The sequence below is a fragment of the Cicer arietinum genome, chromosome 4 (assembly GCF_000331145.2).
Source record: "Cicer arietinum cultivar CDC Frontier isolate Library 1 chromosome 4, Cicar.CDCFrontier_v2.0, whole genome shotgun sequence".
NCBI lineage: Eukaryota > Viridiplantae > Streptophyta > Magnoliopsida > Fabales > Fabaceae > Cicer > Cicer arietinum.
Window position 1 is genome coordinate 59,678,142 of NC_021163.2, and position 26,990 is coordinate 59,705,131.

At 28.9% G+C, this 26,990-nt stretch overlaps 4 protein-coding genes across 5 annotated transcripts; 2 read left to right on the forward strand and 2 right to left on the reverse strand.

The window, feature by feature from the left end:
- Positions 1–3,068: 3,068 nt before the first annotated feature.
- Positions 3,069–6,121, forward strand: LOC101502136 (serine/threonine protein phosphatase 2A 57 kDa regulatory subunit B' kappa isoform-like). Its single transcript, XM_004498575.4, has 2 exons — positions 3,069–4,926; positions 5,432–6,121. The coding sequence occupies exons 1-2, from the start codon at positions 3,769–3,771 to the stop codon at positions 5,774–5,776; spliced, it is 1,503 nt and encodes a 500-aa protein (XP_004498632.1). The 5' UTR covers positions 3,069–3,768; the 3' UTR covers positions 5,777–6,121.
- Positions 6,122–6,526: 405 nt separating this feature from the next.
- Positions 6,527–11,934, reverse strand: LOC101498278 (cyclin-A2-2). The gene is made up of 12 exons (XM_004498649.4): positions 11,803–11,934; positions 11,291–11,481; positions 9,814–10,018; positions 9,057–9,196; positions 8,756–8,848; positions 8,479–8,612; positions 8,067–8,142; positions 7,891–7,967; positions 7,769–7,802; positions 7,303–7,452; positions 7,024–7,158; positions 6,527–6,859 (listed from the first exon to the last, which is right to left on the reverse strand). Coding segments are annotated over exons 1-12 (1,287 nt in total). The 5' UTR covers positions 11,804–11,934; the 3' UTR covers positions 6,527–6,808.
- Positions 11,935–18,649: 6,715 nt separating this feature from the next.
- LOC101502453 (photosynthetic NDH subunit of subcomplex B 3, chloroplastic) lies at positions 18,650–23,679 on the reverse strand. 2 transcript variants are annotated; one of them, XM_004498577.4, is made up of 6 exons: positions 23,419–23,679; positions 23,175–23,288; positions 20,722–20,775; positions 20,541–20,603; positions 19,798–19,860; positions 18,650–18,853 (listed from the first exon to the last, which is right to left on the reverse strand). In XM_004498577.4, exons 1-6 carry the CDS (start codon positions 23,569–23,571, stop codon positions 18,818–18,820), a joined length of 483 nt encoding a protein of 160 aa, XP_004498634.1. In that variant the 5' UTR covers positions 23,572–23,679; the 3' UTR covers positions 18,650–18,817. The 2 variants fall into 2 exon arrangements, with proteins under 2 accessions (XP_004498634.1, XP_004498633.1); XM_004498576.4 differs by having other exon boundaries at positions 18,841–19,106; positions 23,419–23,677.
- Positions 23,680–23,901: 222 nt separating this feature from the next.
- On the forward strand, positions 23,902–26,984 carry LOC101502970 (uncharacterized). Its single transcript, XM_004498578.3, has 2 exons — positions 23,902–24,472; positions 25,251–26,984. Exons 1-2 carry the CDS (start codon positions 23,902–23,904, stop codon positions 26,468–26,470), a joined length of 1,791 nt encoding a protein of 596 aa, XP_004498635.1. The 3' UTR covers positions 26,471–26,984.
- Positions 26,985–26,990: the final 6 nt, after the last annotated feature.

Genomic DNA, 26,990 nt, shown 5'->3' on the forward strand with positions numbered 1-26,990 from the left:
TATATATATATATATATATATATATATATTTATCATTTAACTTATTTATAGTAAAACATAAAATTCACACATAAACACAACATTAAAACCTAATATAAGACATTGATAATAATTTATTTTGTATATAAATCTTTAAAATGATAAACTATTTAAAGGAAGTGTACAAATTCTTTTTTGTTGGTAGATATGAAATGTGTACATTTTATATTTAATGAAATGAATTAAACATGTTTTTCAAAATTTTCTACTATTATGTATATGGAAAACCGTTGCCCAATAGGAAGAGGAAGGTACAGCTATAGCTATAGTTGAATACCATAATCTATTTCATCAGCAAAGCATATAGTTCCAACCTGTCCCATATCTACCTCTAGTTGTTTTTTTTTTTTTTTTTTACAAGTTGTTAGTTTTATTTCATTTGGGAAGATATATTTTTATAAACGAAATATTCAAGATATATAGTTCGAAAAGTATTACTATTATTTTTTTTTTTTCTTTTGACGAAAGGGTCATGTTTTATACATAGTAAAATATCAAAAACATATTTAATATTTTTCCTATTTTTTACAACAAAATTTTAGAAAATTATATTTATCTCATTCGAAAATTTTATTAAATGATACTTATACCTCTTTAATTTTTTAAATATATTACTTTTGTACTTATTAAAAAATGTATATATAATATTTTTCTCCATCGTGCTTAGAACTATATATGTTATTTATCAAAAATACACTAGAATAATTATTTCAATTGTGTTACTAAGAACGTAATAATACCTTTCAAAATTACAAATACTATATACATACTATATGTAGTATATGTATGATCATAACGCTACAACTTAAAGTGAAAACTATAATTGTATCTTACAATAAATTATACTAAAAGATGAAAGTGACAATAAAAATGTTTGATGCATTTTTTTAGTAAGTATAAAAGAGAGTGTTTTATCAAAACTAAAGGGGAGGTGTAAATGTCTTTTAAAGAGAATTTGAGAGAGATCAATGCAATTTTTCTTAAAAATTATAAATTTAAGTTTTAGTCGTGATTATCATATATTGTTTCTCAATTTTAATTTCTTTTCAATTATAAAAAATTGAAAAAAGAAATATTATTATTAATAACAATGACTTTAATAATCGTTTTATAAGTGTCTCATACAGAATTTGAATTATATCTCTTGAAGTTATAATATTAAATTTTTACCACTTAACAAATATATTGAGGATGATAGACTTAGTCTTAATTTCATTCTCATGTTGTTTAATGTAGATATTTTTCATCCACCATAGCATGCCAACATGTTATCGCGGATTTAGTTTATTTATTTATTATTAATTTTTTTTTGTCTTAAATATATGATAAACTTCATCATAATTAACTCACACAATTATAAAATTTTGAGTTCAAACTCGAAACAAAACGTCAAACCTAACTATATCGATAACATGATTCCATTTTTTAGTCCCAAACAATAACTTCAAAAGGACGTTTCAATCTCTCTAACTTCTTTTATCTTACATATAAACATTCAAAGTCAATAAAAGATAATTTAAAAAAATAATCCGTAAAATATCCATAACAATTTCATCGAACTTCTAACATAAAACATACACAAATAAGTGGTGGATAAAATAACCACAAAACACTTGGTACTAGCCGTCTGAATTATCCACAACAATTCCATAAAAATCCTAAAACTAAAGTATGTCAAAAAAGTGATGCATAAGATTAACAAAAAATTATCCCATAGCTCTAAATTAAATTACACCAAGTCTAAGTAGATGGTGGAAGCTTTAATTTTGGAGTGAGAATCATTCTTATAGTTTCGAAATACCTATTTAATAGACATTTTTTTGAATGTATATTTATTTTAGAACTTTGATAATTTTGTTGTGAGTAATTTTACACATTTTTTAGGTATACCTTTTGTTAGAACTCTGATGAATTTCTTGTGGCTATTTTACAGATCTCTTTTCAAAATATCTCCATTGTCTTTGAATTTTTATATGTAATGCATAAGAATGAGATAAGAGAAGAGAACTGAAGTGTATTTTTAATTATTGTTTTAAGATTATTTTCAACTACCTTTCTTAAATGTATAATTTAGCATTTTTTTTTTATTATAGTTCATTTCAAAAGAAATATCACATCGTGTCAGTATTTGATTTGATGATAAATGTTTCTAAAATTAAAATAAGTTGTTGTTTAAACTGAGTTCCATAAGTAAATTCATTAAAGATCTTTATAATAGAGTTAGTTCCTCTTATTTGGATAAGTTATGGGACTAAGACTTAACGTGATTTTTGTGTACTTATTGAAGACACGTTACGTATTAAGCGTCTCAAGATTTCGTGATGCAACAATTGTACATGAGATCTATAATCGTAAATAGTAGAGTGTGACTTAAAAAAAAGATATTTTATCAAGTTGTTTTTGACTAAAATTATATTTAAAACCATAACAGAAGATAAATAAAATAGAAATTATTTTCGTGATTCAGTTAAAATAGGAGATTAAAACTACATTTAAACCTATTAAATATTATTGATAAAAATTTAAAATATTATTAACTTAATTGTTCAATTTCAAATTTTTATTAATTTATTATAATTTTAAATTAAAGATTAAATGGTTAAGTTATTAAATTAATAATATTTTAAATTCTTAACAATGATACATTATAAAAAAAGTCAACTAAATCATATCCAACGTGAACTTTTGTAAAAAAAAATAAAGACTAAAATTAATAATTTAAAATTTAAAAAATTCAAATTTAAATATTTTTAAAAAATTTAAAATAAAAATTTATATATTTAAATAACTACAAACATTTAACTTTAAAAATATATGTTGTTAAAAAAGAACAAGTGTAAAAATCTTTTTGTAAATTGTTTTTCCTACTTTGTCTTGAAAGACAATTCTTTCACTTTAAATTTTTTAATAAAAGAAAAAAAGTACGTGTTAGATACTATTCTTACCCTCCTCATTTTTGAATTAAAGTAACAATATTTCTTCCACCATAAAAATGCTGTTACATTTAAATCGTTGCAAAACAAAATGAAAAATAGAAATTCATAGTACCTTTGTTTTCTTTTTCTTTTATTTCCTTTTCATTTTAATAATTTTAATGGCGATGGATCATTAACACCAAGAAAGCACAGCTTAGAGGGTTCCATTCCATCCATCACCCCAAAAACAAAAACAAAAACAAAATTATCTGCATGCATTTCATTTTCTCCTCTTTGCATCTAGATCCATCCTTTTCCAAATTTCAACCTTAAATTTTGTTCCTTTTTTCATGTATTTTCATATTCCCTTGAAAAATTGGAAAAATGTTGACAATGTTTGATTCGATTCAGATGTAAAATTACCAACATAATCATCATCATCATTGTTGTTGTTTTTATTAACTTTATTTTTAACAAACATTTTTTCTTTTTTCATTTGGTTTCATTCACCATTTCTCTTTTTGGTTCACGTGTTCTTCGTAACACACACGAACAACAATCTTCAAAGATTTGATTTTTACATCAATGCATGGTTCAAAATCGAAAATTTCTTCAACCCCATTTCAGATGTGGATCTCAATTTGACGTGGAAATCTACATTGCTTGTAATTTTTACTTGCTTCGGTGAACGAGATCTAGGGTTTTTCTGCTTCAAAATTAGAAACTATTTTTTGGGGTTCGGTTGATTTTGAATATTTCTTCATGGGGTCGATGTAAAAGTTTTGAATTGGTTGATTTCAGCTTCTGGGTTGCAATGCTGAAGCAAATTTTCAACAAGCTTCCCCGGAAGTCGTCGAAAACCGATACCGACGAGTCGAATCGGGTTGACTCGCCGCGTTCTACCGACTCACCACCCGCAGCTGGTAAAAGCAACCACCGGCTGCAGGGTGGTGGTGCTTCTTTGAAACGAGCTTCGTCTTCGGCGGTGTTTCCGGCTAGCATGGTTTCTGGGATTGAACCTTTGGTGCCTTTTAAGGATGTTCCAAATGCTGAAAAGATGAACCTTTTTGTGAGCAAATTGAGTCTTTGTTGTGTGACATTTGATTTTACTGACCCTGGTAAGAACACTGCTGATAAAGATGTGAAAAGGAAAACTTTGGTTGAACTCGTTGATTTTGTGGCTTATGGGTCAATGAAGTTTAGTGAACCTGCTATTCTTGCAATGTGTAGAATGTGTGCTATTAATTTGTTTAGGGTTTTTCCACCTAATTATAGGGCTAATGGTGTTGTTGCTAGTGGTGGTGAGAATGATGATGATGAACCAATGTTTGATCCTGCTTGGTCACATTTACAACTTGTCTATGAGTTGCTGCTTAAATTTATATCTTCATCGTGCCTCGATGCTAAGGTAGCGAAAAAGTATATCGATCATTCGTTCATTTCCAAGTTGCTTGAATTGTTTGATTCTGAGGATCCTAGAGAAAGAGACTGTTTGAAAACAATTCTGCATAGGGTTTATGGGAAGTTCATGGTGCATAGACCATTTATACGGAAATCAATTAACAATATATTCTATCGGTTCGTGATTGAGACCGATAAACATAATGGGATTGCCGAGTTGTTGGAGATTTTCGGGAGCGTGATTAGTGGATTTGCTTTACCATTGAAAGAGGAACACAAAATGTTCTTGTGGAGAGTCTTGATTCCCTTGCACAAGCCTAAATCTTTGGGTGTCTACTTTCAACAATTGTCTTACTGTGTTATGCAGTTCTTAGAGAAGGAGCCTAAGTTAGCAAGCATTGTTATAAGTGGTTTGTTAAAATATTGGCCAGTAACAAATAGTCAAAAAGAGGTGATGTTTCTGGGGGAATTGGAAGAAATTTTGGAAGGAATTAACATGGTAGAGTTCCAAAGGATTATGGTTCCACTGTTTTTGCGGATCGGGTGTTGCATTAACAGCCTACACTTTCAGGTAAAATTGCTACTCTGAACTCATTTTGTAAACTCTCATCATTTGCATGCTTTTATGTTATTCTTCCACTCAAAAGTATCAGATCCATTCCATGCTCTATATAGTTTGCATGGTACTAAATGTTTTACTTTCACTTTCGAACAAGTTAAACATTACTATGTTGTTATTTCCCAATTATATTTACTTTAAACTTTTGACATCTACCCAAAAGTTCCCCTGGGATTCAGAATATCGGAAAACAGTTATGTTACCTGTTGTGAATGTGAAGTAAATTTGATTAGAGGAATTATACTAGATTATGAGACAAACTTTGAGTAAATGATTTAAGTTATGTAAATTTGTTTCTCCATCTTTATGCATCTGTAGCATTTTGGCGCTTTCTCTCCACTAATCTCTATCTTTCCCTGTGCTATGGCACTTTTAAGAATCAGCTGTTTCCATTGACATGCTAGTCCATTAATGAAAAATACATTCTTTTTGTTCTGTTCAATGTTGTTTGTTTCAGGTAGCTGAAAGGACCCTTTTCTTATGGAACAACGACCACATTGTAAATTTGATTGCTCATAACCGTCAAGTGATCCTGCCGATCATATTTCCAGCACTAGATAGGAACATTAAAAGCCACTGGAACCCAGCTGTTGTAAACTTAACTCATAACATCAGAAAGATGTTTGTGGAGATGGACGAGAAGCTCTTCATATCTTGTCATACTCACTTTAAGGAGGAAGAAACTATTTTAATCTTGGAAGCCGAGAAGCGAAAGGAAGCATGGAAACAACTAGAGCATGCAGCCAGTCTCAAACCTGTAATTGGAAATATTGCTGTTTTAGTGTCTCCTTTGATGACCTGAATTGCAGCTAGCTATGAATTCCGAATCCTTTTATTCGGACGGCATATGTTACAGAGGGAATACTCAAGAATTGTGGGGTGGCATTTTGGTTTTGGATGGTGTGGTGTTACTTCTGGCAGCAAGATGCAGCGATGTGATTTTGATGGCTACTGTGTGGTACGTAATTTGGCTCATGGTTGGTGTTGAAAAGGACCATGCAGTGGATGTGAATGAAACTGTTGATTTTATGTATAAGAAGCTTGTTTGTAATATCTTCCTTCTTTCTGTGTATCTACCTTTCTTATATTACAGTACTCAGTTGCTCTCCATTAAATACAAGTACTAACCCGAGAGCCTGTTTGACAACTACTGAGTTTGATTGCTTGTTTTAGATTCTAGTGGCTCCCTCAATTCACTTCATAACAACGGAAAAAATTATCGTTTTTACTTGAATCATGTTTGAGAACTCACGAAAGTTGGATTTGAGTTTTCTTAAGTGAACAATTCACTTTGGAGTATATAATGAGTATTATCAATTTTTGATTAACAAATCAAAGATTGAAATTATATGTAAAAGGGAAATTGTTTCTAAATTCATTTTATAACTAAGTTCTTGTTGCTTCTATTGGAATCATGCGAGTCAATTGAAATCCTAAAATAAATAGGTTATGGTATCAGCTATTACTTACCTCTATCAAGTATCATTTTTTGGGAAATCAGAGGATTACAGAAAAAAAAACTATGCTCTATAAACATTGCAAAACCGCACAATATCCGAAATTTGTTTTATTATAAATAACCAAGGATGATTGTAACAATATTATCAATGAAATTCTCTGCTGTCATTGTATCATTCAAGTTACAAAGAAACAAAAAAGCACCAGAGTTTGGTACCAGCCTACAAGTCACAACTACGGAATAAACCATAATTGGAAATGAATAACAATAATTAGATGGCTAAATAATTACAGCCAGACATAATCTCACTTTCCACTAATGTTGATTAAGAAATTCCTAATGTCATTCTTCAGTCTTTAGCCTCTAAAATTGAAATTAGAAAAGAGATTCCACGGGTTTCGCAGACAAATTTGCCACACTTTTGAACTGTCATAAGAGAAAGTGAGCTTAATTTTTACATATCAATATTACACGATATACATATACCTTGTGATATATAGCAAAAATGGGGTGTGTGACTAGTAAAGTTAAAACTTGATCAATATAAAGAAAGAACAAGAGTTCATCTTTTAGATCCGTAGATTTCTAACCTTCTGTTGTTTATATTTTTCGCGCACAGCATTCAGACAACAGCCTTCTGTGTTAAGCTGCAAATCTAAAAGTGCAAGGACAGTATTTTTAAGCTCTGAGGCTTTGTAATTTGTATAGTGCTCTAGAGTTGGATTCTGCAGATAGATGCTCATGTGAATCAAATTAGACTTATTTATGTTCAAGTTAATAGTCTATTTGACTTTTACTTACATTTAGGGCCAGAAAGAATAGGCAAATTGTAAACTTGCAAAGTTAAGTGTTCACAATAAAGTTCATACCCATGGATGTTCTGACTGGTGGAGAGTCCATCTGGCTAGTAATACAGCAGATGCAGCTATCTTGGAAGGTAGAAACTGCAAGAAGCTGTATTCAACAAGAGAAAGCTCTGCCAAATAATTTGCCAGGAATTCCAGTTCAGCATAAACAACCTGAAAACATGAAAAAGATTTACTATCAAATTGACTTTTTTTTCGTGTTCCTAATTTGCGTGATAGAAGGAAGTACTTTCAGAAGATTCATTCGGTCAAAGAATCACGCAATTGCCACAGTTAAGAAATTAACACGGTTTGATCAAAATTAGACGATTCATATTTCAAATTCGTATTTTGAATATGATTTATTAAAGTTGAAATGTGAGCCGTCTTGATCCAACTGTGCTGATCTCATTATGGAGCGACTTCGTGCTTATTTTGACTGCAAAGAATCTGGGTTCGGATATTTAATAACTAAGTCTATATTAATTACCTTGTACGAAGTTTGTGCTACTTGGATGAACCTCCTGAAAGCCAAAAAAAACGTTCCTAGTTCCATTAAGCTTAAACTAAATGACATGCTCAAACAAAAATTGTTTATGTAAAAATATGTACCTGAGAAATGTTTTGATCGTAGGAACAGCTAATTGAAAATTCAGAAGATTTAGTACCTCTCTCTCCATTTTCAGTATCTATCAAGTGCCAATCATTAGGTGTTTCATATATCAGTCATTATATATGAAAATTGAAAGGAGGAAGTTTCTAGCAATAATACAAAACGTTATGCATACCTCTTCTTTTGAGTATGTATAATCTGTGATGAAGCAGAACTCTTTTATTTGAGGAGCAGTAATCTCTTCATACTTACTAAAATCCATGAAAGAAAAGAAGAATAACTTAGAACTTCCTCATGATATTGAAAGAAAAAGATCGCGTCGAGCATTTATCAGTTTTCATATCAGATTCACCAAATGCATTCAAGATCAAAATTTTGTGGAATAAATTTGTAATACAGCTTTTACACTCTTTAAAATTTAATAATTAAAACAATCAATTCATCATCATACTAGATTGAAAATGTAAAATTTAATGCCATATTAACAACTTCAGTATAAAAGCCTCAATAAGTCTGACTTGAGGATGGTGAACTTGCATCTTACATAATCAGGACCAACTAGCAAAATTACAAAGTATTGTACTTACGAAGAAGTTAGCATGCAAGCAACACCAAGCAACTGGAGCCTTTGTTTTGTTATCAAACGTTGGGAAAGGACCCGATCAATGAGATTCACTGTAAGGTAAAGTGTGTCCGGAACTAGTTTATATTCCTCAGAAACCTGATAAAGAATATAGCAAAGCTCCATTAAATCCAATTAACGACGAAAAATCTATTCAATACAATTGACAGTACTCAGATTTATTAATGTTCATTTATCTAAGAAACAAGGATACTATATACTAATAGTATAGTAGGATTAACCTCCACAAGCCAATCAACCAGAATTGCCCTCATTTTTGGATTGATGTCTTGCTGCAACTTTTCCATGTAATTGGCTAATGGTCTCCTTTCACACTGCAGAGATTTAACCAAAAACACACCATCAATTTCATATTATGGTAGTGAACTTTATTACTCTTTTCTTTCCATATCACTAGTACAGTTTTTATTTTTAAATTTCACATTATGCAACAATGTTATAATATTAATAAAGATGTGAGCATTAATAATATGATAGCTGCCTATAATCAAAATGAGAAAAATAACATTTTACAACACAAACCTCTCTGACATGTATAGTATTATATATATCTGGGGCATAAGAACTCCAAATTAGAGGATCCTTTTCCCTTAACTCTGAATCAATGTCCACAATTCCCAAGCCAGCTGAGGCTCTTAGTTTCTCACATATCATATTTACGTCTGCATATTTCAATCAAGATAAAAAAAACATAACTAATTAGTAACTTATAATATGCAATCTTTGCATTGAATTACTGAATACTCACTTCATGTTGTAACTTAGGAGTATATGGAATCTTTGGCAAATCACATAAAATTGTAACTCCATGAACTTGAAAGTTCCTTCTATATTAACATTATCATTGCCTTTTCGAAGTAATAATTACTAGTTATATAAAACTTGAGAATAATGTCAGCAATGCATTCTTTAACACACTTTCTAACACATTTTATTTGATTGGTTAAAATCTACATGGATCCCACCAAATTCATATGGGATCCACATGATTTAGTGCGATCTATGTGAATTTTGATCAATCAAAGAGAGTGCGTGTTAGAAAGTGTATTGCTAGCACTACTTAAATCTTGATTGTGTGAGTCAATGTGTCAAATAGCGGCTACAATGTTACAGAATTTGAACAACATATTGCTATTTTTACGCAATGTTCTATTCAGTACAAAATATTGTCAAATAGTGACTACAGTGACAATGCAGCTTAGTAGAATTTGAACAAACCGCAATTTTTTACAATATGTGATCGACAACACTAGTGTTAAATAAGGTAAACAAAAGAAACCTTTATTTGGAGAGCTGACAGAGTCCTGCGTTAAAAGCAGGAGAGATTCCATTTCAACTGAGGGTTGCAATGACACTTTCATCTCTTTTTTAGATGAATCTTCTTTAGCTAACTCTGTCTTAACATCTTCTTGGGTTGTCAAAACTTGTAAGGGTACACGATCTGAAGCTACCTTGGTCTTTCTCTTCTTACAACCTTCTTTTTCCTATGTAATGGATAGTATCACTAAATCATTAATTAAAAATTAAACTAAATAAACAGACAACTTAGTTTCAGAAATTATTCTTCACTTGGAGAATAGGCCATGAATCTATTATTCACTCAATGAATAGAGATTCTAATAGTTCTAAATTGTGGTATGTAATTTAAATTGCGATTTTGAGCACAATCTTAAGGTTGTAGAGGTCTCAGCAACGACAACACAATCGCAATTGTGACCGAATTTTGTTGTAATTTCAAAGTTTGTAGTGTAACCGCAAACCCAATTTAAAACTGTTTAACCAACTCATAAACAAATAAATCCAGGATCGGTACATGTTTGGAATTAAAATTAATTATGAAAAATAAATGTTTTTTCTTTTGTCAAAAATAAAAAAATGCAATTATGTTTTCAAAACAAATCAAAATACACTATCGTTGATTTTAGGTAGGTGAAAACGTGATTTTAATAAAAATACAAATGATGTTCGTTTGATTGTCCAGCGACTAAAATTTAAAATTGATTACGAATGAATTTATTTTATAAAATTTAATTTAAGTAAAAGTGATTTAAATGTAAAATAATTTATGTTCGTATATATTAAGGTAAAATTGAGTTGAATAAAAATTTTATCCTAAAAATCATGTTTGAATTAAAAAAATTGAAATCTTAACTTCAAATTAAAATTAATTTTAAAACTAAAATCAATTATACTTTCTAGCACTTAAACATGTCAAAATCAATTTTATATCTCTAAAAAATTAATTTTATCTCCTCCCAAACATGCATACCATTTATTTTATTAAATAAAAAAATCCCACTGCATTTTTATATTAAACTTGTTTTTAGAGTACAAACAAACATGTAACATAAATTATTGACTTCAAAACTAAATCTTTATAAAACAATTTAAAAAACTCATCCAAACACACATGAAAAAAGCAATCTCTATAATCATAATAAATTAATATTAATAATAATAAAAATAATAATAAGTGATAACAGTAACAATAATAATAATAATAATTATAATAATATAACCAAATTGTTTGAGTCAAATGCTAGTGAACTCCAACGAATATGAAATAAATCGGAAGTATCCGATTTTGAAGCTTAATCATGTCAATCCGTGGCGACACTATACATAACTCCCGAACGAATTCGAGATTACTTATTACTTACATTTACTTCGGAAATTGGAGGATAAAACCAAAAAATAAAATAATAATAAAAATAATTATAAAAAAAAAAAAAAAGTGAGATGCAAATATAATATACCTGAAAATTTGACGTCTGAAAACGTTTAAGATGTGATGAGTTAGTTACATCTGTGAGGCCAACTCCAACAACATTTTGGTTTTGGTTTTGGTTTTGGTTTGTTGAAGAAGCTTTCATGGCTCTTGCCCTTGCTCGAGTCACCCTCACATTCACACCTTCATTTTCTTTATTCTTCATTTTGCATTCCCTCACTGCAGTACCATTCACAATCTCACATTAATAATAATAATAACAATTCACTATTTTTTTATATTAAAATGTTGAATATCCTAGTGACTTTCTCAAAATAAAATATAATTTAATGAAGACTTTTCTTTTCATAATAAATAAAACTCAATTATTTGTAACTGAATTTTCGTAACATGACGATGAAGTAATAATAATAATAACACTCAGACGCAGATCTATTATGCAGCATGAAAATGAAAATGAAAATGAAATAATGACGTAAGCGAAATTCGAAGATGAAGCTTCGCAGAAGAAAGTAGAAATTTGTGTTATTATAAGCTTACTGAGTAGTGTTAAAAAATATTCATGGAGAGAGAGAGAGAGAGAAAGGATGAGAGAGAAAGTAGAAGTGTGTGTGTGTGGAAGATGAAAAGAAGGAGTGATAATAAAAATCGGAGCGGGAGACAAGTCACGGTTTAAACTTACAAAATCCAATGGATAATTAAATTTATTTTTCATTTAAATCCCGCGACCACAATACACGGAATACACATATTTTATTCTAACAAATTAATAAATTGGATAATATTTATTATAAAATAATTAAACAAAATGAAAAATATTGTTGTAAATTTTCTATAATTGATGTAACTGAATAATATTAACATTAACTAGACTTGCTACTCGTGCGATGTTGAAAATATAATTAATTGAAAATTATTAATATTTTTAATTATTATAATTAAGTAATAGAGATGATAAAATATTGTTTGTTAATATTATTGGAAAATATAAAAAATATGATATATTTTTTTAGAGAGTGAGTTTTTTTATATGAAGTTAAATATTTTAATCAAATTCAACAATATATAATAATCAAAATAATAGTAAGTGAATCTTTATCAAACGATAAAATTGTGAAATTGTGAATCTGACATTGTTTCATATAAAAAAGATAAGGACTAATAATTTTTTTTAATGATGTTACTAAATAAACAATAAAAAATAATAATTCAATTAATGAGAGGAATAAATAAATAAAATATAAAAATAAATTTACAAAATTATCATTAATTTGAGAGAAAAAATTTCCATATAAAGACTTAACGATTTTTAAGTTTTAGTTTTTTTAACAAAAACATGTGACTAAATAAATAACCATAAATAATAATAATGCAATTAGTGAGAGAGTAGTTTTATTGTAATGAAAGTAGTTTAAGCAATAAAATATTTTTTTAAATATAAAAACACTAAATAAATAATAATGCAATTAGTAGAAGAAATAAATAGATAAAATATAAAAATTAATTTACAAAATTACATTGACAGAGAAAATTTCTATATAAAAACTTGCCAACTTTTATATACAACAACATTACTATGAAAAATAGATACGAGAGACACGATAAAAGGTTACGAATTAAATTGTTAGAGTATGGCAAAAAGGATATGAGTGTTGTTTCATAATTTAGGTTATAAACATATAGAGAATTTCATAATTTAGTCTATATAGAGAATATAAATTCATAATTTTACATATTTCCAATCTTGTTTGTTATACAAACTCTTCACCTCTTATTCTACAAGGGACGTGTGAGACAAAGTTTGTTCCATCAATCATACATGCAATCCTAACTTAAACTATTTTTATTGATATATTTACTATTATCATTAATATCAAATAGAAGATAGTCAATAATTAATATTATATTGAAAAATTTAAAAGAATAATTTATTTTGAATTTTTTTAATTTATAAATGTGTTACTATGAGACGGATAAAATATTATGCTAACAACATTTTTTTAAATCCGTTTATGTTTATTTTTTTTCTTTATTTAATTTTTTTAGAATTGTATTAATTATTATTTATTTCAAATTGGAATTTTTCTTTATTCAAATGAATTTTATGATTTTGTTAACTATTTACTTCTTAAAATTAATGTCTATGTTGGAAAATAGGAAACTTTTGTTTATTTTATATAATAATTAGCCCATAAAACAGGTGGAATGACGTAGTCATAATTTTTTTTATGCATATCAATTATAATGATTATTTTTTTAAAATATTTATTTTTTATTTTATCTGATATAAAAATACTGAATAATAGGTAAAAATTAATGATAATAAACTAAATATATTTGCAAATTTTATTTGGAATTCTATGGGGATTCCGTTAAAGACATTTAATGGACTTATTACGTTAATTAAACCTTTTATAAAGTTTCTCGTAATAAAACTACTCTAAACCTTTTATATATTTAATTTAAAGAAAATTAATATATTTAATCAAAATTGTAAACAAAATATTTTTTTTTAGACTTATTTTTATTTATATTTTAAATTAATGCATGTATATAAAAAAAGATTGTTCTTTCTTTAAAATTATACTAGTATTAACACATTAAGGTAATTGATTAAATTATAATCTCTCCGTTACATTTTTTAGTTATCATTTTAAACTTATTTAAGCATTTCAATAAAGTTAATTAACTTTATTACTTCTAATGAAATTATTGTTTGTTTTCTTTCTATAAACTGCTATTATCGCCCCTAAATATATTATTCTCTTGATATAATTAATGATCCTATTTATAAAAGAATAATTAATATTGCATTAAATTTAAAAAATTATAAATATATAACAACCATTCTTTTTAGAGATAAGCAACAGATGGAAAAGTAAATGAGAGAAGGAGTAATAAATAGTCACACATGTCTGCCAATTTTTTCTTTATCTGTCACTTTTTCAACAGCTGTATATATATAAGATTAATGGGTGTGTTGTAAAACTACTTTATATAAAGAATCCATTACAATCACTCATGATATTCTATTTGATTTTAAATATAAGTAAAATTAAGTTAAAAAATATAAAGTATATAATTTAAATTTTGAATTAGATATATTAATTTTAATATTTTTTTTATATTTGAGATTGGAATATAATATTTATTGTCTTAAACAATTACAAAAATATAATAAAATATCAAAATTAATAATTCTAGTCAACAGTCTGTATAAAATTAATTTAGTTGGAGTGTATAGTCATGACATTAATTTATTTTTGAACTTTGATTTCATAATCACCTTAGTTAAATACCAAGTCCCAAATAAGACCACTTTTTGGAGCTCGTGTTTTCAAGCTCAATCGAAAATGGTCAAATGAACCATACGTAATGCGACAAAAAAGATTGTGATCAAAAGGTCAATTGCGTGCATATGAGAGAAATAATTAATTGCGTCCATATATTATATATATATATATATATTGAATTTGTTTGATTTAGACAAATGAATAATATTAAATTCAAATGATTAATAAACTCTAATTAATGAAAAGTTTGAATTCAAATTATGATTAAAATAGGTATTGATTTGTTTTATTTTCCTCTGACCGATCTTCAAGTCATCTATAGCATTCCTTCCCTAGAAATAGGAGAGTTGAGGCAAAAACAAATATGAAAGTTATTGGTTTGAGATAAATAATACAAGATAATATTTAATTTAAATGTGAATAATCAAGTGTCATATTGACTAAGTATGATTAAAATATTAAATATATAAATACAATAATTTATATATTTAATATTTTAAGATTTTGAGTAGATATATAGTGTCAAAGTATCTTAAATATAAAAGACAAATTTTATTTGTAAGACTAGAAAAAAGAGAGATGGTGTGTTCATGTGCAAGAAAAAGAAAAAAGAGAGAAGAGCAATTGAATTGATAAATTGTCTTTGGCTGATATTGTAAGCAATAAATAAATAAGACGTTGATAAAAAATTATTTATATTCTGAGTTCGATTATAAGACATGAGTTGTGTTTTTTTTTTTTTTTACTATTTTATCTAAAACCATTTTAGAAGTAATTTTTTTTTTATAAATATGTAATTTATTATGGGTTAACTGTGATTAATTATATCAATTTAATGATTAATTAAAGATAAATATTAAATTATTTGAATTTCTATAAGTTAAATATATTCGATTACACATCGATAACTTTTGAATGATACAAACATTTTAATATATTGTGACAAACTTCCATTAATCGAGAAAATTAAAATATTTTTATTAAAACAATATAAATTACAACCGTACATAAATCTTTGACTAAATGGTTATATCGGTCAGTTTTTCAATTTTATAAAGTTAGACTTTTGAGAATTTTAGAAGAGAAAATTTAAAAGGTTAAGTATATATGTTGACATAGGTAATTCTATTATGTACAAGACGTACTATGCATAAATTTATTTTCATTATTGAATCAATAAATCTCAAAAATTGAATCAAATAAGATACGATAAAATTCATTGATTCAATAATAAAAAATAAATTTATATATGATGTAAAACTATATTACTTATGCATATTATACAAATTTGTTGTCTTATATTTGAATTTTGAATTTTTTTAAAGAAATGATATAATAGATAACCATATATTATTTCAATAAAATATAATTTATTTGATTTAGAAATGAAAAAAAAAAAAAAAATCTTCCCTTCGTTCCCTCCAAAACTTAACCTTTCAAATATAGCTTAATGATGAAATCTAAACAATGGCAAAATAGTCTTTAACACACTTTAATAATGATGATATCTAGTTGCAAGTGTGTTGGATTTACTTGTCAACTTTCTAGTTGAAATGCATGAAGGTATGCATGTGGAGGAGATGATATATTATCAAAGGAGCATTAACTATTTTTTCTATTAATATATATTTGTTTATTATATCTCAATTTATTTAATTATTCAACTAAATATTATTATTAATAAGAGATTTTTTTTTGGTAAAAAAATTCAAATCCGAAACATAATATATATATCTTAACAATATGATATTTTATTAATTGAATTAAACTTTAGAGATTAGTTTAATAAACAAAATTAATTTTATCATTACAATTATTATCATTAATTATGGGTTGGAATAGACTCAGTCGCACTAAAATTTATAAGGTATGCGTCTAGTCTATCAAACAATTCAAGACATAAACCTGACATGTGGCTCGTTTACCTTTTAGGTATGAGTCTGATATTGATAGAAATATTTAAAAATTTATTTCATTTTAATATTTTTGAATAATTAATCAAATATATCAATGAAAATAAGTTCTATTTTGACATTTAATATGACATTTGAAATTTATATAGATCATACTTCAATTCTATTTGATAATAATATATTTAATATGTCAAAAAACTAAAGAAGATTAATATGTATAAATTACTAAAAGTTGAATATCTTACAAAAAGAACAAAATTTAATATAAAAATTATAAAAATAAAAAACAAATATTTATATTTATTTAAATAGAACAACATGATAAATTTAAAAATCCTATTACATAATATGTAATATGATATTTTTAACTAACTAAATTTTTTTAAATTTTTGATATTGTCTGTTTAAAAAAAAATATTATTTTTTAAACCTTTCATGAAAATTGTATACAATTCAAATAAAACAATTACAGTGCGACACAAATCTGAATCCTAATAAACTAATCATTAAGGGACAAAATCCTTTAATACATTATAGTAATGGTTAATTACACACTTTATCTATTTGGAACCTTAGCTCAATCACTCCTCCATATTGGGACAGTCACAAAAAGCCATACCTAGTTTGACTTGACATTGTGTGGCTCCTGCGGATACATGTTTCCAAACTTATAGATTGTCGCTTTCTGTGTTTCTTGAGAAAGTCCAATAAAAATATTCCAAAAGTAAAAATAGTACCATTTTCATATATCTTCACAAAAAGAAAAGACCAATACTAATAAAGCAAGTAAGCAACCACCTTTTGCTCCCTCATTATCGAATAAAAATAACATCAGTGACGTATCTTTCAAGTACCAAACAGTGAGATCAGAACACACTAAATTTAAATTTTGAAAACATGTTTCAACATTGGAGCTTCAACAACAGGGCTAGAACTTTTGAGAGATTATTAAAAATGGAGTAAATTATTTTTTTGGTCGTTTTTTTTTCAAAATTTACTTTGGACCACAAATTAATTATCGTTCTTTTTTTATCTCTTAATTATAATTTTGTTAACAATTTTGATCATTTTCGTTAGATTTAATAAAAAACATTAAATAAAATTTACCTGTCAATTTATACTCATGTTTAAGTTGTCTAAGTCACTTATACAAAAATCAAAATTAGAATTTTCATATAATTTTTTTCTCCTCCTTCCTCACAAAACTATAAAATCAAATGAAATAATTGATTTGAAATCACCACTATGCTTATCTAAAATCAAATGAAGCCATAAATTTGAAACTATCACTATATTTTTTTATTTTATTTTTTATTTCTAACACCCTTATCTGAAATATTTTGAAAAAACATAAGATTCAATGAAGAAACATGAATTTATTTTTTTAGATTTTATTTTTCGTGAATTTATGTTGAATATTTTTTCAAATCTTGTTAAAATGTTTTTTTTTCTCTTGTGAATTTAAATTGTGTTTTTTGAATTTGGAGGTTTTCTTGGATTATTGGGTTTGTTAAATTGTTTATTTGTAGATTTAGGTCTCTTTTTTTCTTAATTATCTCACTTATTGAGTTTTAAATTTGGATTTGAATTTGAATATGAGATGTATAAATTTGTTGTTGTTGTTTTAAGAGTCTTGTTTTTTTTTTTTTTTGGGTTGGAGCTCAAAGGAAAAGAGAAGGAGAAAAGGAGACTGACTGAAAAAACTTAGTCTTACATTCAAGTTGACATATAGACTCAATTTAAATTTTTTTAATTAAAGTTGACGAAAATGACTAAAATAGTTAATGAAATCGTAGTTAAAGAACTAAAATTAAACAAAAAATAATTAAAAAAAAAACTAAAAAAAAGCCCGAGAGAATAATTTAGCTTAAACAAACTACTAATATTTTGTAATTGTAGCTAATATAAGTATGCCTATGACTATTCTACCTACTTTTTCCTATTCAATGTATACTATATTTATTAAAACAATTTATATCATTAAAATTAATTAATTTTAAGAAATGTTTAGAGGACCTTGTAGAGTTGTAGCTTACATATAACTCACTTTCCCTCCACCGTTAATTAGTTGGTAAAAGAACATTCAAATTATGAAAACGTTTAGGAATTGTTACAAGGAGGAGCAGAAAAAGAACTTGAACAAACAAGCATTGCAGCATAATAAATAATTACAAAAAAAAAAAACAAGAAAACTAAAGACATTACTTGGTTGTTAAGCTTGTAGCATAGGGAGGGAACATCACCAAAACAAAACATAATTCAAAGGTGCAAAACAAAACATCACCAATAATAGAATCTTGCAAGTGACTTCCCTTTGCTCTGTTCTCCATGGCCACATACCACTTTTGCTTAATAAATTCTCCAACATAACATTGTGTGTAATTTCTAGTATAGAGCACACATGGTATATATTATAATATCATACAAAGATTTGTACCCTAGAATAGAAACCAAGTGGTAAGCAGCATTACAAAACATGTTAGGAAAATTATACATTATACATATATATATCAGCTAGCTTTCATTAAATGAAAGCAAGAGTTTTCATAAATTAATGATGCAAACTAGATAAAATCCAGGATGTGCTACTTGGCTAGGTATGTTACTTCTTCCATTGAGGAATCCTTTGAACAACAACCTAAAAGTTCATCATAGCAAATATATGAATATACGACTAGAACTCCTGTACTCAATCAAAAACTAGTCTTGATTAATTTTGGAACAGGTCATTGTTTTATTCTTTTTAAGACAACCATACAAATTGAATTAAGATTCCCTAGTCACTAAATTTCGTTTGCTATAGGGAAAGAGACAAATATATGCATATTTACTTTCTCCATGCTTTAATTATCATCATACTAGTCACCAAAAAAGAAATTCATCATCCTAGGGTCAAGTTAATATACTTAATTCATATAAGAAACTCACTGTAAATTGTAATCAACTTGATATATTAGTGCAAGTTTATGAAATATGGCATCCATTCAGAATATAATGAAATCCTACTTTTAAAATAAATCAATTTAGTGTAAATCATGAAAGATTTTAAATTGCACTTTGCAACCGTAATTGCAGCTGCAATATTACAGATTTTGAAATCTTTGCAACAGCATTGCAACTGTATATAAAAGTTTGCAACATAATAGCAACTACAACTGCAATTTAAAACCATCATGCATCTTAAAACCACGATGCATCGTATATGCTCTGCACTTATACATAAACTATGACTAGCTTAGCACCACACTTGCCACACTAAATATGAGAATAGCACAATTTTAATGTAAAAAAAATATCTAGTATAAAGAACAATTATTTTGAAAAGATACCTTGCCAGAGTTTTCTTTATTCCCAACAATAGTTTGACAAGCTAGCCTCCAAGATTCAGGTTTCTGTTTACAAAAGACAGCTCAAAAGATTAGTTGATTTCAAAAGTTAGGATCATATCACCCTCATAATATGGAAGGAACATTTTGATCAGCAAATGTTACTCATTATTGCATCAGATAGGTTGGAAAAATGAGTTGAATTCAAAGTCCATAATTTCAAACCACTTTCAAAGAGATTACAATATTTCTACACTGTCTTAGAAACCTTCATATATCAATGTGTCAACAACATGATTAGCAAGTTAAATCAGTTGGAATGTGAATCAGTTAATTGTTTTTTCAAACATTATCCAAATCAACTCAAACTTTAGCCAATTAAACCAACCCAATTATGGTTTAAACATTTCCCTAGTGTTGTCAATCACATAAAATAACGATTTGTTCAAACTTCAATATACAACAATGGTACAGCGCCACTACGGCCCTTATTTGACAAAATTTTGTACTAAATAGCTTATCGCGTAACAATAACAATTTTTTTAAATTCTGCTACACGATAGTACTACTGATTTCACTAATTCAATCTATGAGGTTGATTTTCAAATACACTATGAAATTGATTCCAATACATTAAAGGTTATAATGTGGTAAATATTTTAGGAATGATGATCTCTCAAATACTGGCAAAATTAACTACAAAGTGTTCATGATGTATGTGTGCATGAGAGAGACAAAGAACATGCCTTCTTAAGGTATCTTAGTTCAGTATTTGTCCTTTCATTTAAAAGATCATTTCCTTTAATGATCTGCAACAAACAGAAGAAGAATCAATATGTAGTAGCAATTACAGAACATATTCATACTGAAGATGATTAAACTCTAAAACTAATATGATATATTATGAAAGAGCAACAAAATTCATACCTCGACAATGCAAGTTCCGCAGCTACCCCCTCCCCCGCAGTTCATCAACTTCCCCTGTTGTTATATACAGTTAAAATTAGTCTGCAAAAATTTGTTTTTTTGTTTGGTTTTGAGATGTGCCTTTTATATTTATATCTTTAAAAAAATTGAATTTTTTTGGTTCATTCATGTTAATATGATACAGTCATAAACCAAAATATTCATTTAAAAGTGAGTTGGGAAATTTGTTTAATATATTTATTTGTTCAGGACTGGACTAAGTAACCGTTGAATTGTACACTAATTAAGTGTTCGACCCAATTAGTTAATTTAGACTAAAGAAAATTCTTGAGGTGTAGAAGTAGATGAGTAGTATAGAAGTATAGCATTTATGAGTAATTGAGAAAAGTAGAATTTTTTCTTGAAGTATGTAGAACAATCCCTTAGAGTCTACAAACGGGGGAGAAGTTGTAATTTGCAAAATAAGTCAAGTCAAGCAATAGAAATTATTATTTTCTCAAATATTCTTTCCTCCTCGATTCATCCCAAAAGTTCACCACAACCTCCTATTTTTCCACCAGGTCCATTCTAGGAAGTGTATTCTCTTATGGAAATCCACACTCTGTATATTATGTTCACTATTGGGGATTGTTCAACTTCTTTTTTATCAGATGTCGCGTGATCAAGATCATGTGGTGATCCACCGATCATAGTGCAACTCACTCAACGACCACAACAGGTCTTTTACCTCATTATTCTAATAGAGTTCACTATAAAAGGATTAATGCTTTAGTTAAAAGGTACACAAATTTCATTATAACAAAATCTCTCACCCACCTTACTGACATACTGACTTGAGTGTTAGAGTGTTTGTAGATACAATGTCGCTTTCAAAGAACTTAGTGTTGCCTTCCGTCTCCAACCATTCACTCTGACTATTATTTGAGTCAACCTTAGACAATTGGTGTGGTATGTGAAAATGAGGGTCTAAGCCATGTACAAGGGCTGACATACATTTTAGTTCTTTAGTCTTGATTGGGGAGTTATTATTTTGGTAAACCAAAAAGTTTCACATTTTGGAACCGAGACAAATGGTAGTTTATACACAACACTCACACTTCTCTACCTATTAAGACGTCTTTTACTACGAACATAATCGTGAGAGCTCACTCACAAAATCATAAAGTGGACAATACCTAAAAAATCTGGTTTGAGTTTGAAATATTACTATTAACGGATTTTAATCAAAGATAAGCTAAAATATATTACTATTAGGGTTTATCAAGAGTGTTTTAGCATATATGTAGCAACTACCGTAAAGATGACTCGTTAGACTCCAAAACTGAAATGGAGAGTCAAATACTTAAATATTATCAATTATTAATTTTTATATTAAGTTTAACTCATTCTTATAACGAAGACTACTCTTTTAGTCTTATAAACTATTTTTAGATTTATATTTTTTAACGTAAAACTTCAAATTTTTCAATATTCACCAATAAAATCCTCATAATTCAAACTCACGTTCTTGTGAGATATAGAGTCCATTCTTTACACAACGTTGTGGGATATATATTATTACTGATGAGTTATTCGATCAACCAATACAACACATGGTCCACTGTGGACAAATGTTTAAAAATCACTCAAGACTCTAATAACGACATGCTGTAACACTTTTCAGAGGCATAAGTTCATTGTCCTATTTGTCCTTACTTTTAACGAATTTAGACATACATATTCATTTTTTCTTGTTTTTATTAAATGAACATCGATTCACTCTTCAACCCTAAGAATAAATAGATTCATAAACTTGTACTTCCATGAGAGTACAAGTTTATTAACTAAAATATCGGGGGAGCCAATGAGCGACTTGTATTAACTAAAATATTATAATTGAAATTCATAAAAGTCATATAGTTTTTTTTTTAGAGTTTCACACGATTAATACATAGTCGATAAGTAGAAAAAGTTAGAATTTCAATTCTCACAAGTTTTACAATTTTCACAAGTCAAACAATTCACACAAGTTTTTAGAACATCACACAATTAAATCTATATATATAGTTTGTTGTATTAATTTTGTTATATTTTATCTATTCAATTGCATATTTGTTTTTTTTTTGTATTGTTTTATTTGTATATTTATAGAGAAAAATTATTTAAATAAAAAAAAAAAAGTAAAAAATGTGGAACATTTACTCAAGAAGAGACGAAGATATTTCTCAAAACCACAAAAGCTTAAAGATACAAAGATATTTTAGTTATTTATCAATGTTATTTTACTACTAATCTATTGTTATTATTTATAAAAAAAAAAAATACAGGGCCGTGGCCTCTGCCGTTCGATCCGACTCTGGAAGTATCGGCTATAATAGTATATAAAAGTTTGAAGGCATGTTTAAATATTATAAATGAGTAATTACTAAAATTATTAGTTAATATTGTAAAGAAGCGTGTGGTGTGAAACGTACATAGGTGGCATAAAGCTCAATCTTGTTATCCAACATCACGTTCCTCAGCAGCTTCGCTCCGCTTATTTCTTTCGCTTTATCCACCGGATATGATCCCTCACCATCCGCTTTCGGCTGCAGAAAACACATTTGTTCGCATTTTCATTTCAACTTCAATTATTGTAAATAAACTGTAATAATAATGCCACAATTAGTACTAGAAGAAAGAAAGCTTATGAGAATCAAAATATTGATGAAACAATACCCCAATGAACTCGAGCTCTATTTTGGGAGGAGATTCTGGTGGCGAATTTGCAAGGAAACAAACTGAGTTGGGTCGCCGCCGGGGTAAATAGCTGGTTGGATTCCGGCCAAAGGCGGTCAGTGGAACCGGAGTGGATATGTTCATAGAACCCATTCCGTTTTCTGTTATTCGCGTCCCCCCTTTTTGTTCTCTCTCTCTCTACAATTTCTACTCCAATTGGTATATGTTAATGATATAATAAAAAAAATGAGATATTAAATAAGGGTAGAAAAATTAAAGATATATAAACATCAGTACTCTTACTTTATTTATATTTAATGTTGTTATTTCAAAAATATACTTGAAATAATTGTTTGATACAGTGAGAAAATAATTAATCCACTTAAGTATCGGTTATTGTATGAAAAGTGTTAACTGAGTTTTGTGAATTTGTTCCATTCCATTTCCATTTCGTGAGTTTTGTGATTGAGAAGCAGCGAAGCAATGCATTCTGACAACCCTCGTCGCATACTCTTCTCACTTGGTTTATTAAAACCATTACCAAACCCTATTCATTCATTTCCATTCTCCTCATGGCTCTCCCAACCCGGTAACCCACTCATTCACTGGCCATCCCTACCACCCATCCAACCCAAACCCACCCTAAACCCAAACCCAACACCCAACCCCAACACTCCAACACCCGACTCCAATTTCTCTCTCATTTCAACTCTCTTCACTAACCCATCCATCTCTCCCGGTTCACAACTCCACGCCCAACTTAACCGAACCGGAATCAAACCGGATTCTCCCCTCCTTCGTGCCGTCTTCGACCACTTCGCATCGTCGCCAAAACTGCTGCATTCGCTTTTCCTATGGGCTGACAAACAACCCGGATTTAAACCCGATCCGACTCTCTTTGACTCCATGGTTAACGCTCTTGCTAAAATCAAGGAGTTTGATTCTGCTTGGACTCTTGTTCTTGATCGTATTCATAGAGAAGAAGAAGAAAAAGAAGATAAATTGGTTTCTATTGGTACTTTTGCTATCTTGATTCGACGATATGCTCGCGCAGGTGCTACAAACTTTTTCTAATTTAACTTTTCAATTTACGAATTTTCATTGCTTAAATTGAAGTGCAAGTGAATACTCAATTTATTTCTTTAAATTGTATATCAATCTAGTTCCATTATCAGGGGATATACGATTGACTTTGTAGTTACGGTGGGAAATTAAGGAGTGGAGTGATAATTAGATAAGTTCACTATACTTGAACTTGAGGTCTTCTAAACTTGATTTTACTGAAAAGTGAGTTTTATTTATTTATTTATTTATTATAAATAGTGATTAAGCTTTCATTTTTTTTATTTCAAAGTTGATTTTAGTACAAGTAATGTTGTTTGGATCTGTTGACGAGTTGAATGAATGATTTCAAATTTAAATTGTGAGAATATTTTTGTTTAGGGTTTAGGGTTTAACCCCCCATATCATCCATGGCTTAATGTCATCTACAAGAGCAAAAGAAAATATGTTGCAACTTGCAATACGTTTTGGTATACTAAAAGGTTTAGATGGTGTTAAGAAGTGATCAATTACTTACCTTTGTCAACAATGAAATCTCCTTGTACGAATATCACTAGCAAGGTCTGGGTTAGTGATTTAACTTCAAAACACAGCAAAGCAAATCACTGTTTTACAGTTGGACGATAAAACCATGCAATTTAGGTTTATCAAACTGTTCAATAATCAATTTGAATTTGGTTAATCCCAAGTCATAGTGTAGTTTTGTGCCGATTATTCTCTTTCATTATGTAATGAGGAGTCACTTTTGTATTTATTTTAAAATTTTGTAGGTATGCACGAGGCTGCTATTAGGACGTTTGAGTTTGCAAAAGATAAGAAGTCAATTGTGGATTCGATGTCAGAAATGAGTTTATTTGGGATTTTGATTGATTCACTTTGCAAAGAAGGGTCTGTAAGGGAAGCTTCAGAGTATTTCCTTAGGAGAAAGGAGACAGACCTGGGTTGGGTTCCTTCGACTCGGGTGTATAACATAATGTTAAATGGGTGGTTTCGAGCGAGGAAACTCAAACATGCTGAGAGACTTTGGGAAGAGATGAAGAAGGAGAATGTGAAACCGAGTGTTGTGACATATGGTACCCTTGTGGAAGGTTATTGCCGGATGCGCCGTGTTGAAAAGGCGCTTGAGATGGTTGGTGAAATGACCAAAGAAGGAATTGAAGCAAATGCAATTGTATATAACCCAATAATTGATGCATTGGCAGAAGCTGGGAGATTTAAAGAGGCTTTGGGAATGATGGAGCGTTTTCATGTTTTGCAAATAGGTCCTACTCTCTCAACTTACAATTCTTTGGTTAAGGGTTTTTGTAAGGCAGGAGATCTTGAAGGTGCTAGTAAAATTCTTAAAAAGATGATAAGTAGAGGTTTCCTTCCAATCCCCACTACCTACAATTACTTTTTTAGGTACTTTTCAAGATGTGGAAAAATTGAGGAAGGGATGAACCTGTATACCAAGATGATTGAGTCTGGTCATACCCCGGATCGTCTAACTTACCATCTTGTGTTGAAGATGTTATGTGAAGAGGAGAGGTTAGATTTGGCAGTTCAAGTTAGCAAGGAAATGAGACATAATGGATATGACATGGACTTGGCTACGAGTACCATGTTAATTCATTTGCTATGCAAAATGCATAGGTTAGAAGAGGCTTTTGCAGAATTTGAGGACATGATAAGAAGAGGTATAGTTCCTCAGTATTTGACATTCCAAAAATTGAATGTTGAGTTAAAGAAACAAGGTATGACTGAAATGTCTCAAAAACTTTGCCACTTGATGTCGAACGTTCCTCATTCTACAAACTTGCCAAATACTTATGGTGAAGTCAGAGACAATGCACATGCACATAGAAAATCTATTATTCAGAAAGCTCAAGCCGTTTCTGATTTGCTGAAGGACCCCAAGGAGCTTGATAAGTTTAGAAGTTCATCAGAAAATGATGTCTCAATTGCAAACTGTTTGATAGAGGATATTAAGAAAAGGATAGATATAAAATGAACATATGCGATCTCGGTACCAGCAGGGAGGCAGTTGCGGACAGTTTGAAACACATCGAATCCAGCAGGGAGGCAGTTGCGAACAGTTTGAAACACATCGGAATTAGTTCACATTTCTTCACTGTGGAGAATCAGAGGGTTTTGTACAAAAATGTCTGCTGTTCTTCCTTATGCTATTAGTAGGCATCACAGCAGTAGTAACTGAACTGATTTTCTGTTGTCTAACCACACTAGCATATAAAAAGTTAATGGAGTACTTTATACAGAAAATAGCTTCTTGCTAGCTAAAATTTGGATATTATCAGGAGATGGCAGCAACCGAAGCATAATTTATCAATTCAAGTAGCCTTACAGAGGTTGTCACTCGATTCATCTTTGTCTTTTGGTTGGAGCCTTGCATAATCCAGAAGATGTGACTGAAGATCAATATCTCTAGAGAGAGTTTTATTTTTTACTGTTAAGTTTTCTTATTTGATTTGATGTCTCAGGTTCTACTTTCTGGTGTATACTTTATTCCTGCT

Coding starts and splice junctions, on each gene's coding strand:
- LOC101502136 (XM_004498575.4), top strand. CDS start 3,769: ATGCTGAAGCAAATTTTCAACAAGCTTCCCCGGAAGTCGTCGAAAACC. Junction 4,927..5,431: donor TTAACAGCCTACACTTTCAG/GTAAAATTGCTA, acceptor TGTTTGTTTCAG/GTAGCTGAAAGGACCCTTTT.
- LOC101498278 (XM_004498649.4), bottom strand. Junction 8,613..8,755: donor TGGTTGATTGGCTTGTGGAG/GTTAATCCTACT, acceptor ATTCTTTATCAG/GTTTCTGAGGAATATAAACT. Junction 8,143..8,478: donor GCTTGCATGCTAACTTCTTC/GTAAGTACAATA, acceptor CATGGATTTTAG/TAAGTATGAAGAGATTACTG.
- LOC101502453 (XM_004498577.4), bottom strand. CDS start 23,571: ATGGGTTCTATGAACATATCCACTCCGGTTCCACTGACCGCCTTTGGC. Junction 20,604..20,721: donor GCGGAACTTGCATTGTCGAG/GTATGAATTTTG, acceptor TGTTTGTTGCAG/ATCATTAAAGGAAATGATCT. Junction 18,854..19,797: donor ATAAAGAAAACTCTGGCAAG/GTATCTTTTCAA, acceptor GCTCTATACTAG/AAATTACACACAATGTTATG.
- LOC101502970 (XM_004498578.3), top strand. CDS start 23,902: ATGCATTCTGACAACCCTCGTCGCATACTCTTCTCACTTGGTTTATTA. Junction 24,473..25,250: donor TCGACGATATGCTCGCGCAG/GTGCTACAAACT, acceptor AAAATTTTGTAG/GTATGCACGAGGCTGCTATT.